This window comes from Brienomyrus brachyistius, chromosome 3 (genome assembly GCF_023856365.1).
Source record: "Brienomyrus brachyistius isolate T26 chromosome 3, BBRACH_0.4, whole genome shotgun sequence".
Lineage (NCBI taxonomy): Eukaryota > Metazoa > Chordata > Actinopteri > Osteoglossiformes > Mormyridae > Brienomyrus > Brienomyrus brachyistius.
The window spans coordinates 31,196,433-31,211,855 of record NC_064535.1 but is presented as its reverse complement, the minus strand read 5'-3'; the positions used below and the strand labels follow the sequence as shown (position 1 = coordinate 31,211,855).

Sequence of the window (15,423 nt, the reverse complement as noted above, 5' to 3'; positions counted from 1 at the left end):
ACATGTTGAGGCTAATTGGAGTTGCTAAATTGCCCATAGGAGTGCATGTGTGAGTGAATGGTGTGTGAGATGTGCCCTGCGATGGGCTGGCCCCCCATCCTGGGTTGTTCCCTGCCTCGTGCCCATTGCTTCCAGGATAGGCTCCGGACCCCCCACGACCCAGTAGGATAAGCGGTTTGGAAAATGGATGGATGGATGGATGGCACTGCTAGTTTATGTAATATGGTAAACTAACCCAAAACTAGCTAGGGATATGAATTTTATTTCTAGTTTAGTTTAAGTTATGGCTCGCCTGTTCAACTCATGTGGCTTTCTAGCAGTGTTTATGCTAAATATCTTTTAAAACATTCAACAATTTCTCTTATCTTTCCTATCCTGCATACCTGCATTGAAATCTGTTGTAGACATTGCCTTATTTACCTATAAACTTTTAGAAGGAATGTATGGTGCTGCTATCCTGTATGGAGTGTAAGTGTAACATGGTGTAAAACCAATAGAGACAGTCACACAGAGATTTGGCTTTTGTAGTACTATATTTTACAGAGCTCTAAAATTAGTATCTAAAATGAACTTAAAACAATATCTCAGAAAGACTACATTATGGCTTGACCTATGAGTAGTTTTGGAGAAAGGGATTTGCAGAATGAACATATATAAATATAAATCAAGGTGGGTGTGTTTGCTTGTGTGTCCTCAATTTGATAATGGCCTTTCTACATTTCTGTGTTCCAGTATCTCAGCCTGTTTATATGTATCTCTTGTCTGTTTGTGGATAGGACTCTCCCCTGAAAGCCGTGCAGATGTTGTGGGTTAACCTGATCATGGATACCTTTGCCTCCCTGGCCCTGGCCACAGAGCCACCCACTGAGTCGTTGCTCCTCAGAAAACCATATGGCCGCAACAAACCACTCATCTCCCGCACCATGATGAAGAACATTCTGGGCCATGCAGTCTACCAGCTCACAGTTGTCTTTACCCTACTGTTTGCTGGTAAGCTGCAAGTAAACTTGTTCTTTACAAGTCAAACATTTCAACCAATGCCTATAATGCAGTGAGGTCCACTAGCTGTTGGTTGTACTCTTACTGAGATGCACAGGGCCTTGATGCCATATCAATTCACGTACTTCACATTAATGACTTTTCTATTCTAATTTATGCCATTCCTCGAGGGATTTCTTCTTCTTTAATCGTACCCGCTGTGAGTTTCAAAGCCCCATCCCTATGATCATTGCACGGGTATTTGCTGAAGGTGTGGTGTCTGGTCCTTGGCCAACTTTCCCACAGGTGAGCGGTTGTTCGACATTGACAGCGGCAGGAACGCCCCACTGCACGCCCCCCCCTCCGAGCACTACACCATAGTATTCAACACATTTGTCATGATGCAGCTGTTCAATGAGATCAATGCCCGCAAGATCCATGGTGAACACAATGTGTTCGCTGGCATATTCAGCAATGCCATTTTCTGCTCCATCGTGCTGGGCACATTCATCATCCAGGTAAGGACATGGACATGCCATTTGTGATAGTTGTTTGATGTTTAGCTCTGGTGTGGCAGTGGGTGACAGTGTCCGAGTAAAGATTGCACATTCTTCTCACGTTGAACATGTATTGTCTAGGTCCTCATGCAGGTAGGCTAACTGACGTATGTAAATTGTCACACATGGACTAGCATTTAGCTTCGGGTATTCCCCTATCTTGTGTAGTATGGTGCCTGGGATATGCTCAAAGCACTCCTAATCCTGCATAGGTTCAGGGAATGGAAAATGAATTGATGTATATATGGATGGAAACATGGTATTTATTCAGGCCTTACTGACTAAAATAAGGATTATGGTATTCCCTACTAGTGGACACTAACTTTGCAGTTTTCCCATCACAGATTGTGATCGTTCAGTTTGGAGGGAAGCCATTCAGCTGTGTAAGTCTCAGTTTTGACCAATGGCTGTGGTGCATCTTCCTGGGGGTGGGATGTCTGCTCTGGGGTCAGGTGAGTCCTTGATAAACGGCCTCTTGAGAGTATCATATTTTGTCTACTGCACCGTATAGGAGTTTTGTCTTCTGCTGTGGGCAACTTTCACAAAAGACTAGAAGCAGTAAACCACCTAAGTACCATAAATTAATTTTTGTTCTAATGCAAGCAGCAAACATGGATTTTATGACATTTAAAAATCACAAATAAGTCTAATTTTTTCCCTCCTTGAATATTCAGTGCTCACAGAAAGTCAAGTCTTGAAACATAATTTGAGTTTCAATTTATTGCTACTTCAAATGAATGTTTTACTTTAAACCATTGGTTGTTTTAATGTCTATCCATCCATCCATTTTCTGCTGCTTATTTGGGGTTGGATCGTGGGGCCAGCAGTCTAAGCTGAGATGCCCAGACCTCCCTCTCACCAGCCACCTACTCCAGCTCCACCAAGTACCAAGGCATTCCCAGGTATGCTGAGAGAGATAATCTCCCTAGCGTTTCCTGGGTCTGTTCCAGGGCCTTCTCCCGGCTGGACATACCCGAAACACCTCCCCACGGAGCTATCCAGGAAGCATCCTACATAGATGCTCAAACCACCTTAACTGGCTCCTTTTGACGTGGAGGAGCAGCAGCTCTATTTTGAACCCCTCCCGAATGTCTGAGCTCCTCACCATCTCTAAGGCTCAGCCCAGCCACCCTGTGAAGGAAACTCATTTCAACTGCTTGTATCAGTGACCTCATTCTTTCAGTCAATATCCAGAGCTCATAACCATAGGTGAGGGTAGGGATGTAGATTGACTGATAAACTGAAAGCTTTGCCTTCCAACTCAACTCTCTATTCATCATGAACAGAACAGCATCCACATTACTGCCGACGCTATACTGATCCATCTGTCGATCTCACGCTCCCTTGTTCCCTCACTTGTGAACAAGACTCCGAGACACTTAAACTCATCCACTTGTGACAGCAACTCATCCCCCACCAGAAGAAGGCAATCCACCCTTTTCCGGTTGACAACCATGGCCTCAGATTTAGAGGTGCTGATCCTTATCCCGACCGCCACACACTCATTTACAATCCACGCCGGTGCATTCTGCAGGTCACAGTCTAATGACGCATGCAGGAGTACATCATCTGCAAAAAACAAAGACATGATCCTGAGGCCACCGACCTGGACCCCCTCCGCTCCTTAGCTATGCCTAGAAATTCTGTCCATAAAAGCTATGAACAGAATTTATGACAAATGCCAGCTCTGATGAAGTCCACCACCCACTGGGAAAGAGTCTAACTTACTGCTGGTAAGTCAAACCAAACTGTCAATCCATTTGTACAGGGACCTAATGGCCCGCAACAATGGATCCAGTACTCCATACTCCTGGAGCAACCCCCTCAGGACCCCCTGAGGTACACAGTTGTATGCCTTTTCCAAGTCTATCAAAACACATGTAAAGTATTTGTACAGACTCCAATGAACCCTTCAATATCCTTGTGAAGGTGAAGAGATGATCCAGGGTCACAACCAGGATGGAATACGCATTGTTCTTCCTGGATCTGAGGTTTGACCAATGGACGGACCCTCCTCTCCAGTACCCCAGCATAGACATTCCCAGGGAGGCTGAGGAATGTGAACACTCTAAAGTTGGAACACATACACCAGTCCCCTTTCATAAAGATTGGGACCACTACCCCAGTCTGCCAATCCAAAGGCACTGTCCCTGATGACCATGCAATGTTGAAGAGGTCTGTTAGCCATGACAGCCCCACAACATCCAGAGCTTTGAAGAACTCTGGGTGAATCTCTGCCCTCTGAGTCTTCCAGATGTACTTCCTCCAAGGAAGTTATATGGGTGGGATCCTCAAAATATTCTTTCCACCGCCTGAGTATTTCCTGAGTTGACAGTTCTTCATCCCTACTGTAAATGGCTTTGGAGAAGCCCTGCTTTTCCCTCCTGAGTCACCTGACGGTTTGCCACAGCCGCTTCCCACTTAACTTGCTGGTACCTGTTAGCTGCTTCACGAGTTCCACAAGCTAACCAAGCCTTGAAAGCCTCCTTCTTCTATCTGTCAGCTCCCTTTACCACTAGTGTTCCACCACCGGGTTCAGGGATTACCACTGTGACTGGCACCAACAACCTTTCTGTTACACTTGGACTGGGGAAGCAGGAGCAGGGAGACGGAGAATCGGGGAATGCGAGATTTATTAAGAGTCAATCTATCACAGGACACTGGAAACATGCAGCGTCAATGACAGGAATAGGGAAACATACTCTAACATGGACAAAAATACACAGGACTAATTAACAGCAACAAGAAACAGCTATTAAACACAGGGATTCCACACGGGGTAGGTGAGGGGGCATGGCACATGGGAGGATGGGACGAGCAAGGCATGACACAGTGCCTTGAAAAAGTATTCATACCCCTTGAACTTTTTCACATGTTGTCATCTTACAACCACAAACTTAAATGTTTTTATTAAGATTTTATGTGCCAGACCAACACAAAGAAGCAGATAATTGTGAAGTGGAACAAAAACAAAAACAGTACATGGTTTTCAAAAATCTGAGAAGTGTGGTGTGTATTTGTATTCAGCCCCCCTGTGTCAATACTTTGCAGAGCTACCTTTCACTGTAATTACAGCTGCAAGTCTTTTGGGGTCTGTCTCTACCAGCTTTGCACATCTAGAATTTTTGCCCATTCATCAATGCAAAATAGCTTAAGCTCAGCCAGACTGGATGGAGAGTGCCTGTGAGCAGCAATTTTCAAGTCTTGCCACAGATGCTCAATGGGATTTAAGTCTGGACTTTGACTGGGCCATTTTAACCCATGAATATTCTTTGACCTGAACCATTCCATTGTGGCTGTTGCTGTATGTTTAGTGTCATTGTCTTGTTGGAAGGTGAATCTCCTTTCCAGTCTCAAGTCTTTTGCAGCCTCCAACAGGTTTTCATCCAGGATTGTCCTGTGTTTAGCTCCATCCATCTTCCCATCAACCCTGACCAGCTTCCCTGTCCCTGCTGAAGAAAAGCATCCCCACAGCATGATGCTGCCACCGCCATGTTTTACAGTGGGGATGGTGTGTTCACAGTGATGAGCAGTGTTACTTTCCCGCCACACATGTCGCTTTGCATTTAGGCCAAACAGTTCAACTTTGGTCTCATCTGACCAGAGCACCTTCTTCCACATGTTTGCTGTGTCCCCTACATGGCTTGTGGCAAACTGCAAACAGGACTTCTTATGTCTTTCCTTCAACAATGGCTTTCTTCTTGCCACTCTTCCATATAGGCCAGATTTGTGGAGTACACGACTTATTGTTGTCCTGCGGACAGACTCTCCCACCTGAGCTGTGGATTTCTGCAGCTCCTCCAGTGACCATGAGCCTCTTGGCAGCTTCTCTGACCAGTGCTCTCCTTTCTCAGTCTGTCAGTTTAGGTGAACGGCCATGTCTTGGTAGGTTTGCAGTTGTAGCATACTTTTTCCATTTTTGGATGATGGATTGAACAGTGCTCCTTGAGATATTGAGCTTGGGATGTTTTTTTATAACCTAACCCTGCTTTAAACCTCACCACAACTTTATTTATGACCTGTCTAGCGAGTTCTTTGGTCTTCATGATATTGTTGGTTCACTACTGTTCTCTAACAAACCACTGAGGCCAGCACAGAACAGGTGTATTTATGATGAGACTAAATTACACACAGGTGGACTCTATCATCTAATTAGGTGAATTCTGAAGACAATTGATTGCACTGGATTTTTTTAAGGGTATCAGAATACAGACGGCGGAATACAAATGCACGGCACACTTTTCAGATTTTTATTTTCTTACATTTTTGAAAACCATGTATCTTTTTTGTTCCACTTCACAATTATGTGCTTCTTTGTGTTGGTCTATCACATAAAATCTCAATAAGAAACATTTAAGTTTGCGGTTGTAAGGTGACAAAATGTGAAAAAGTTCAAGGGGTATGAATACTTTTTCAAGGCACTGTACTGCCACAGCTCTGCACAGCCGCCTCAGCAATGGAGTCCCCGAACATGGTCCATTCAGGCTCAAGGTTCCCTGACTCCCTCAGGAAGTTTTACCAGAGGTGTGAATTGAAGATCTCACAGACATGGCCCTCTAACAGACGCTTCCAGCACACCCTCACCATGTCTTTGGGTCTACCAGGTCTATCCCTCATCTTCTCCCACCATCGGATCCAACTTACTACCAGGTGGTGATCAGCTGCTCTCTTCACCTGACTGTCCAAAAGATGCAGACACAGATCCGACAATACAATTATAAAATTGATCATCAAACTGCTGCCTAGGGTGATCTGGAGCCAGGTGCACTTATGAACACCCTTATGTTTGAACATGATGCTCGTTCTGGACAAACTGTGATTAGCACAGAAGTCCAATAACTAAACTCCGCTCAGATTACAATCAGACAGGCCATTCCTTCCAATCACACCCCTCCAGGTTTCACTGGCATTACCCACATGAGTATTAAAGTCCCCCAGCAAAATAATGGAGTGCCCCAAAGGAGCGCCTTCCAGTATCCCCTCCAAGAAGGCCAGATACTCCGAACTGGTGTTTGGCATGAACACACAGACAATAGTCAGAGCCCATCCCCCAATTTGAAGTGAAAGGGAGGTAACCCTCTTGTCTACCAGGGTGAACTCTAATGCACTGGCACTGAATTGAGGGGCTATAAGTAGACCCACCTCTGCCTGGCACCTCTCTCTGTGGGCAAGTCCAGAGTGGAATAGAGTCTAGCCTCTCCAGGAGTTTGATTCCACAATCCAACCCATGCGTTGAGGTGAGCTCGGCTATATCTCGTTGGTATCTCTCTGCCTTTAGCATGATGACTGGATAGTCGAGGCCCCTGACTCTACATTGCACCCGAGCCCAACGGCTCCTTCTGCAGGTGGTGGGCCCACAGGAGAGCGAACCAATGTTATTTCTTCGAGCTATGCCCAGCCAGGCCAGGTGCTTGGCCTCGAACTCCTGCCCCACGTCTGGCTCCAGGGTGAGGTCTTTGTCACCCCAATCCAGGCGTGGTAACATGGTGCTTTATTGTAATCGTCATGGGAGTCTTTGTGAATCGCACTTAGTCTGGCCAATCACTTAATACCAGTTTGCCTTGCGAGACCCTACCAGGGACAATTGCTTCCAACAACATAGCTCTTAGAATCATAGAGGCACACAAACCCCTCTACTACAATAAGGTGGCATGTCATTGGAAGGGACTCCTCATGTTTCTAATGTGATATATAATCTTTTTTTAAACAAATGAATAATTATTTTTTTGTTATAAAACTTTGTTATAAAAAATATTAAAAATTTGCAGAATTATTATTGAATTAAGCAAGACCTTCTGTGAGCACTGTAAATTTCTTTTGCATTGTATTAATCTAGGCAAATGTGATCAGTAAGTTTAACCAAATTTGCTATTTTTAGTGTTTAATAATGGTAGACTGATTTATATATTTGTTTTTATCATGCAAAGATTGTTTTAGCATAAGAGGGCTATATTTCCCAAAACTGTTACCTAGGCTTGTTGGGGTACCGACTGGAGCACTTAGTCCTTTCATTTGTCATTCCTAAAAGTATAGAAGCTTGATATTTCATTAGTGTTTCGTAGACAGTTTGGCATAGTCTATTGTGTGTTTCTGCTGTTTCAGTCTGTTGGCACTTGTTGTTTGTCCTACTCTGGCAGATTGTCTCCTCTATTCCTACAAGTTGGCTTACATTTCTGAAGCCAGCAGGCAACGGTACTCACATGCAAGATGATGAGGACATGGATGACCTGGATGAAATGGACTATATAGAAAGGGAGCTACGACGTGGTCAGATTCTCTGGTTCAGAGGCCTTAACCGGATCCAGACTCAGGTAAAGTGTCAGATAGCTGTCATCGGCAGAAAAGTTCTTTGAAACATTTTTTTTACAATATTCATTAATTAAGTTTTGTTTAAAATGTTTGTTTTAAATCCCAGCAAAAGTTGTAAGCTGAATTGTCCTTACATTTGGCTGCCTGAATTATTATTGATGTTTGTCTGAAACAGAGGAATTTCTTGCTATTGAAAAGATCAGGGGTTAAGTCAAGTGTACCTGGGGCTTGATTTTTTTTATCTTTGAAGGAAGACTGGCATCAGGGCTAAAATATTCAATGCTAGGCTTAAAATACTTTAATTTAAAATATGTAAACTGAAAAACAGATTGTGATCTGACATTCCTGTAGACACTGATGCAACTGTCTTTGCTCTATAGACACACTTTCTGGGCTTTCCTGTTTTTGAGGTCTGATTCCTTGCAGATGGACATTATCAATGCTTTCCAGAGTGGAACGTCCTTTCAGGGGTCTCTACGGCGCCAGCTGTCCAGCACCATCTGTCCAGTGCCAGCTAAACCAAATAGCGTAACTGATTTTGTAGCTCTGCACATATAGTACGGCCCTTTGCTGCTGAGGGTACTAGCGGGCATGAGTGGGTGCATGAAGTGGCTTTTTTTTTTCCAAACTCAGACTGAAACTTTTGGTTGTAACAAGCTTTATGTGTGAAAATTATACACAGCTTTTCTTATTTGTGAACTCTGTGTTTCATTTATATGCAACCATTCTAATGCGGGCCCATGACTTAACTAAAGAGTGGTGTTAATATTACCTAAAAATATCACAGTCTCACTACAATCCCATTGACCTTGTAAAGCAGGGGTCAGTAGGGATAATTTAAGCATAAACAGGAAGGAAATGTGTTGCGGTTTGTTATTAGTATAGTACACAGAAATTACATTCCTGTTTCCTGTAGTGTTTCCCCAGTGGAAAAACTAAGTAGAGTTTTTCATATCACTGTGTCTGTATTCCAAAATTGTGGCTTGCTGGATTATTATTTTTAAGTTCATACAGGCCACATGACACAAGATGTGTTCAGCCCACTGGCTGTGAATATCCAACTTTGGCTTTTGATTAACAATTTTTACATGACAGTGAAGCTATAACATGATAAAAAAATTTAAATGTTTAAAACTGAATTTTCTCTAAACATTAAAATTTAGTTTATGTTATATATTATAGTACTACATTATATGCAGACAAGCAGGGACCAGTGGGCTAAATTAATAATTATAATCTCAAATTTTCATAAATGTAAAAAGCTGAAATAAACAGACTTACTAGAAGGTTGGACAACTTAACCTTCTTTTATCATCTGAATACTTTTATTATGAAAAAATCTAGAGAATATACTGTGTACATACTGTGTAAATTTCATGATTTCAGAAAGAGCTTATATAACAAATGCTTTTTTATTATTGTCCTTTGACATTTGCAGTTTCATTTTGTCAGACAATTAACATTTTTATGTCGAAACAAAACTACCATGGTGTTTTAGTCTGTTTAGACTGTTTGGGGGTTAACTCTTTTAAATATATTATTTTACTCTCTGCGTGTTTAGAATGTTTGGGATGGACAATGTTTTCCCTTAATTAAGATGCTCATTGATGGATATGTTGGTCAAGAAATTATTATCAGAAAGAAAAATTTAACCTCGGAAAAAAGACCGGTTTCCCCCCCACAGTCCAAAGACATGCTGAGGCTAATTGGAGTTGCTAAATTGCCCGTAGGTGTACATGTGTAAGTAAATGGTGTGTGAGTGTGCCCTGCGATGGGCTGGCCCCCCATCCTGAGTTGTTCCCTGCCTCGTGCCCATTGATTCCGGGATAGACTCCGGACCCTCCGCGACCCAGTAGGATAAGCGGTTTGGAAAATGGATGGATGGATGGCATAGTTGAACATTTTGTTTCTCTGAAGTGTTGCACATCACGAAACAGAACAACAAAGATTGCCAAGCATTTGTCAAATTTAGAGGATTTAATTGGTGATTTTAATATCAAGCCAACTTGCATTGTAATACAAAATATATGTGTTTAGTAGTGTAATATGTTTCATTTTCATTTTTTTTTACATATTTCAGCAAAACCATACACTCATGAAAGGGTATTGCCCTGGTATAGTTTTGTTCTACAAGGTATAAACAACATTAATGTACCTGCAATGATACAAAAATGTTCCTCAGAGTTTATTTCTGTACCTTAAATGGTACATTTAACTTATAGCTAGGGTACAATGGCCAGACCCCTGAGGATATAGCCCCAGTGACAAGTAATTGTACCCTTAAAGTACAAATGAAAACTTTTTCTGATAATTGTAGACAAGAACTCTCAGAACTCAGCTTATTGTGTTAACTGCAATATGAAGCACTGATGCATTCATATAAGTTAAATTCATGTCTAGTTATTTGAATGATCATTTTCTATAACCTGTACAGGTTTACCTATTTATTGACAAGGCCCAAAATCATGGAATACTTTTTTTTCTTAGCAACTCTTTCTGAATTGATTATAAATTTTTTAAAAGTACATGCATCTATCACTCACTTACCTAGTGAGCTGGGGGCCTGGAGGCTGTCTCAGGCAGCAGAGGGCAGAGTGACTGGACAGGATTCCAGTCTAACACACTGTTTTATTGGATAATTTTATAAGCATAAAACCACTCGACGTGGACAGAACGTGCCAACAGTGGGGGCAGGATTCGAATCCATAACTTTGGAGGCAACAGCATTGTCCTCACTTGGAAAACATCTGTTTTGGTGCTGAATTTTCCAGTATATCCTATATTCTTCTATTTTCTATCTATCTTCTATTTTTTCCACCATCAACATTCCACTTCAGGTTCCTGATTATGCAAGAACATAAATCATTGTACTTGTCTGGCATCATATTTAGAAAATAGCTTTAAGCTGGTAGTTCTCTCAAGCTCCTTTCGTCCTTGTGCAGACAGCATGTTTCTGGGCAGTTTGATGTCTAGACTCACTGCAGTGGCCTTCGTTTTAGCATTAGCATGCAGTCAAGGCAGACTTTAATCTTTCGTTTCTGCCCCCTTCCACAGATTCGAGTGGTCAATGCCTTCCGGGACTCACTCTCCCCCTATCTGGAAAAGTCCCAGTCTCTCACTTCCATCCACAACTTCATGACCCCCCCAGAGTTTTGGATGGAGGACTCCCAGCCCCACGTGCCCTTAATTGATGACACGGATGCAGAGGATCAACTCCCCACCAAACGCAACTCCATAGCCTGTGCCCTCCCCTCACTTAACAAAAATAATAATGCAGTGGATAGTGGTGTCCATCTGTTTCTGGAGAGCAACAAGTCAAGGCCCTCAGCTCCAGAAATTCCCTTGCATAGCCTGGAGACCACTCTGTGATTGGTTCCCCAAACCCTGGGTGCCTGAAGCCAATATCCCCATACTTAGTGCACCAGTAGGGGGCCTCTGTGAGCCTGTTGACCAATTTGAAGGCTAGCATGTTCTCTGCTAAAACCTCTCTTTATTGTCAAGTGAATAAAAAGGAGAGCTGCAAGAACTTAAACATGGATAAAAAGTAAGTAAAAAAACAAAAAAGGGGAAATATCCATCTTGCACCTGGACTGTGTTCAGTGAAGCTATTCATCTGGACGACTGTATTTGGACTTTTTCTTCTTCTATAATGGCTGATACGGTAATACATAATTCAAGATAGCAGTTGTTTACAAGGTTTATAGGTACTTTATGCTTAAATTTATAGCTAAGAGGTTCCAGGAGAGGAAGATGCTGAAAAAAATAAAGGGGAAGCATAGCTCATATTTTGTATTGCTGTTTTATAAAGGGCTTGTAAAAGCAGAATCGTGTTGCCCTTTTTTCTAGTTACATATACTGTTAAATGCATCCAAGTATCAAAAGGGTGATGGTATTAATAAACAAGGGCCACAGACACAATTATGATGGGGATGCTCTGCTTTGACAACACCTCGGAGTTTGCTTTTAGAGAATTAAGAATGTTATGGGATGCTTGTCATACTTTGATTCCGTGGAGATGCATGAGTGGAGGTAATGGCCAGTGATAGTAGGGTTCTCTTAAACTGAGTAGCGTACACAAAGTATACGACGGGACCCCTATCACAAAGGTTAGACTGGTTGTAGACACTACCATGGTTATCGGAAGCGTTACTTGAAGAAAGGAAATGGTTCACTGTCCATCTTCCAGTATTCACTGAGCATGTCTAAGGACTGTACTGAAAATTAAAAGAAGACATCAGCAGATTTGGTGTCATTATGCAGCAAGACTGCATCTGTGTGTTTTATAAAATGTCTTCCAGTGAACTATGGCTTAGTGATATTTCGACAGATATGGGGACAACCATTTCTTGATTAAGAGCTAAGATACAATCCTTAAAATACTTCAAAATTCCTATTCTTAATTTTCTGCACACAAAAGTTCAAGAAATATGAAAGCCTTTTTTTTTAATCACTATGGTCAGTATAGGGGAATTCAATACAAAACTTTGAACAAGAACTGCTTTTCTTTTTACCAGTGGAAATTAATTTGAACAGTGTTGTCTTTTTAATAATAATAATAATAATAACAATAATACTAAAATAATAATAATAGATACTTTATTCATTCCCTCTGGGAAATTCAGAACCATCTAAGGAGCATCATCTATACACAAAAAAAAACCTACAAATGCTCAGACATCCTGCTGCATATTGATAATCAGCAGCTATGTTCCTTTGCCTTTTTTCCTTTTGATTTCCAATCCATGCGGAGTAAACACTGGAAACTGGACAGCTGTGACCATAAGGATTGTTTTTATTCTTGCAGCATTTCAACTGCACTCATTATTCAACTTCTATTTCATTTTTGTTGTACAATTAAAAAAATCCAACTTGCAAGTTTTTTCCCCTTTCAGTGGGAATGGATTTTTCAGCATATGGAAAAATCTTTGTTTGAAACAGTGTAAATGTTATTGTGTTTCAGTTGTTAAAAAAAGTCAAGCTTTTCTCGCATAAGCTACATAACAATAAAGGTAGCTTTTTTAACCTAACTGTAGAAGAATGGTTTTGCACCAGTACCACAGCATACACACTCTGGCTTTTCTGATATCTATGCAAAGAGGACTTGCTCTTGTAGAACTACACACACCCTTGTAATGAATATGATGCAATTGGTGCGTTACAACAGTGGTTCTCAACTCAGAATATAAAAATGAACTGTATGGAGGGCATACCAACACCTGGGGTAAGGAACCCCAAAATCATTTTCATACACCTACCTGTATTCTCTCCTACAACAATCATTAAAAAATCCCGACACATCTATGCCGTCCCATTATTCAAAATAAATGACTGCGGATAACCCCTTGGCAGTAAGCAAATGACAGCTATTCATATTTTTTTATTCTAAGTTTGGTTTGAAATGTTAGCTGTTAACATTTTCATTAATATGATAAATCCTTTTTATATACACAGAGTATGGAACATGCTCAAATAACTTCTGGATAGATATAAAAGTGGACTTGCAGTTTGTTCATCTATCTTCCATCCATCCATTTATCCTGGTGAGATTCAAAGGAGCCTAGAGCCTGACCCAGGCAGCAAAGGGGAGGAGAACACTGGACCAAATGCTATCCATCGCAGTGCACATACACAGTCATATTCTATGGGCACTTTAGACAAAGCAGTTAGCCTAATTTTGGAAACCAGAGTACCGAGTGTAAACCTGTGAGAGAAAGGAAGGACATAGGAACACATGCAGAGAAAAGGTGCGATTCAAAACCCAACAACAGTGCATATTGGTGTTAGATTTGGTTAATGTTATCTGCAAATCCTTGTATTATATTAGCCTCATTTTCATGTAGCACTGGTGGGTAAAGACGTACAAGCTTGCCAATGCCAAAATAGTTTCTCAGGACCGGGAATATGTAAGGTATTGGGCCGAATCCATCACTGTCACAGGCACTTTCTTGTTAGTGCGATAACTCGAAGTTTTGATGGATCTTTTACAAAATTTGCAGACACATGAAGATCAGAAACTGATATTTTGAAATTGCACCAAAACTGAAGCTCACCACACAGAAAATAGCAGTTTTGACATTTGATAACACAACTCAGAAAGTATTTGACTGATCATTTTCACAAATCTGAAAGTATGAATGTGCAGAACTGCCTTTGTTGATCAAATTTTGAGACAACAGCCACAAAACTGAAGCAAGGTACTTAGTAGCAGCAAAAAGGATGACAGACAACACTTGACATGGTGAATATGAAAAAAAAAGTATTTAATATATAGTTAAAAAGTATTTGATATATCTTATTACCAACCTTACAATAAAATTATATGGGTGGTGCTCTATACCTGATTTTACTTGGAGACAAATCACCCCAAAATTGAAGCAGCAGAACTATATGGCAGCAAAAGGAAATGGCAGCTGCAGAAGACACTTAATCTTGCGACGGATGTTTTTCAAACTTCTCAGGAACATTATACAGGTGGTGACGTGGGATCTAATTCATTTTGTTTCACCAAAACTGAAGCAGTGTCACTTAGCGGTGGCACAAAAAAGGCCAGCCATATACAATACTAAATCTGAAATTAGACTAACCTGATTACAGAGAGACAGGAAATGTTGCTGTTGGTGGTGTAGGATACCTACAGAATAATTACAGTCCAAATATACCCACTGCCGCTTTCTTTTGAGAGGTCTGTCATCATACTGTAACAGTTTCTCTCCAGTGAGACTTGGGAAGAGAGACTTTATTAGAAATGATAAAGTGGATTCTGCACAGTAAATTGATTTAATAAAACTACTCTTCGTCTGTGTTTTTTGGCTTCTTTACATTTTCACATCTGACAATTATGCATTTATTCTACCATTTTCACCCAAACTCAAATAGATGATTAAGCCCATTGTAAGTTACTTGCAATTCGTTCACACTGCATGAAGCCAGAGCTGACCCAGGCCATACCACGGATGTCTGTGCTCCTGCTTCTTAGAGGAGCAATATACCTTTTCTGTTGGTGGTACTGACAAACATTACCTCGAACAGATAAAAGCCACTGACTGATGTTTCTGGGCCTCTTACGCAAAGACGGCAAACGAGGCACAAAGAATCACCACTTAACACAGTTTAACTATGCAAGTACAAATTTTTAAATAAATCACTCTGGTTGTATTTGTGGCTCTTTCGGAAATTGTCCATTCCAAGATAACATTTCCAAGGCCTCCAAAGAGAAAATTGTACTTTCTTCTACACATTCATTGTTAACCCTCTGAGGACAAGCGCATTGTTGGCGATGCAGCACATTTTTCGCATCTATTTCAGTTTATATTTCGCTTAAATCTTTATGTAAAATCATCCAAAAAAGCTTTTCAAAACGTCCATTGTCGGAAGTATTAAAGTTTTTAAAATTAGGTTAAAATCGGCAAAATAGTAAACCATGTCACCTTTCTTTGTTTTACCTGCATCGGGGTGCGTGTAGAACCACCCTGACATTGAAGATTGGTATTCACATTCTTAAATAGCTGCATTACCACGTGTTCAAATCGCATTCACATGGTAATTTCATGGTAATGCCCCAGTCAGTGAAAATGTGTTC

The 15,423-nt window shown here is 41.2% G+C and overlaps 1 protein-coding gene across 4 annotated transcripts in view; it reads left to right on the top strand.

Annotated features, from left to right (window-relative positions):
• LOC125738035 (plasma membrane calcium-transporting ATPase 1-like) overlaps nt 1–12,871 on the top strand; it is a 43,427-nt gene extending 30,556 nt beyond the window's left edge. Inside the window, exons 16-21 of one of the 4 annotated variants that reach the window (XM_049006516.1) lie at nt 777–990; nt 1,285–1,496; nt 1,880–1,987; nt 7,673–7,846; nt 8,271–8,372; nt 10,899–12,871. In XM_049006516.1, the coding sequence (XP_048862473.1) occupies nt 777–990; nt 1,285–1,496; nt 1,880–1,987; nt 7,673–7,846; nt 8,271–8,372; nt 10,899–11,213 (1,125 nt within the window). In that variant the 3' untranslated portion in view covers nt 11,214–12,871. Of the gene's footprint in view, nt 1–776; nt 991–1,284; nt 1,497–1,879; nt 1,988–2,362; nt 2,462–7,672; nt 7,847–8,270; nt 8,402–10,898 lie in introns of those variants that run through there. The other 3 variants (XM_049006518.1, XM_049006517.1, XM_049006519.1) reach the window with 3 other exon arrangements.
• The last annotated feature ends 2,552 nt before the right edge of the window (nt 12,872–15,423 follow it).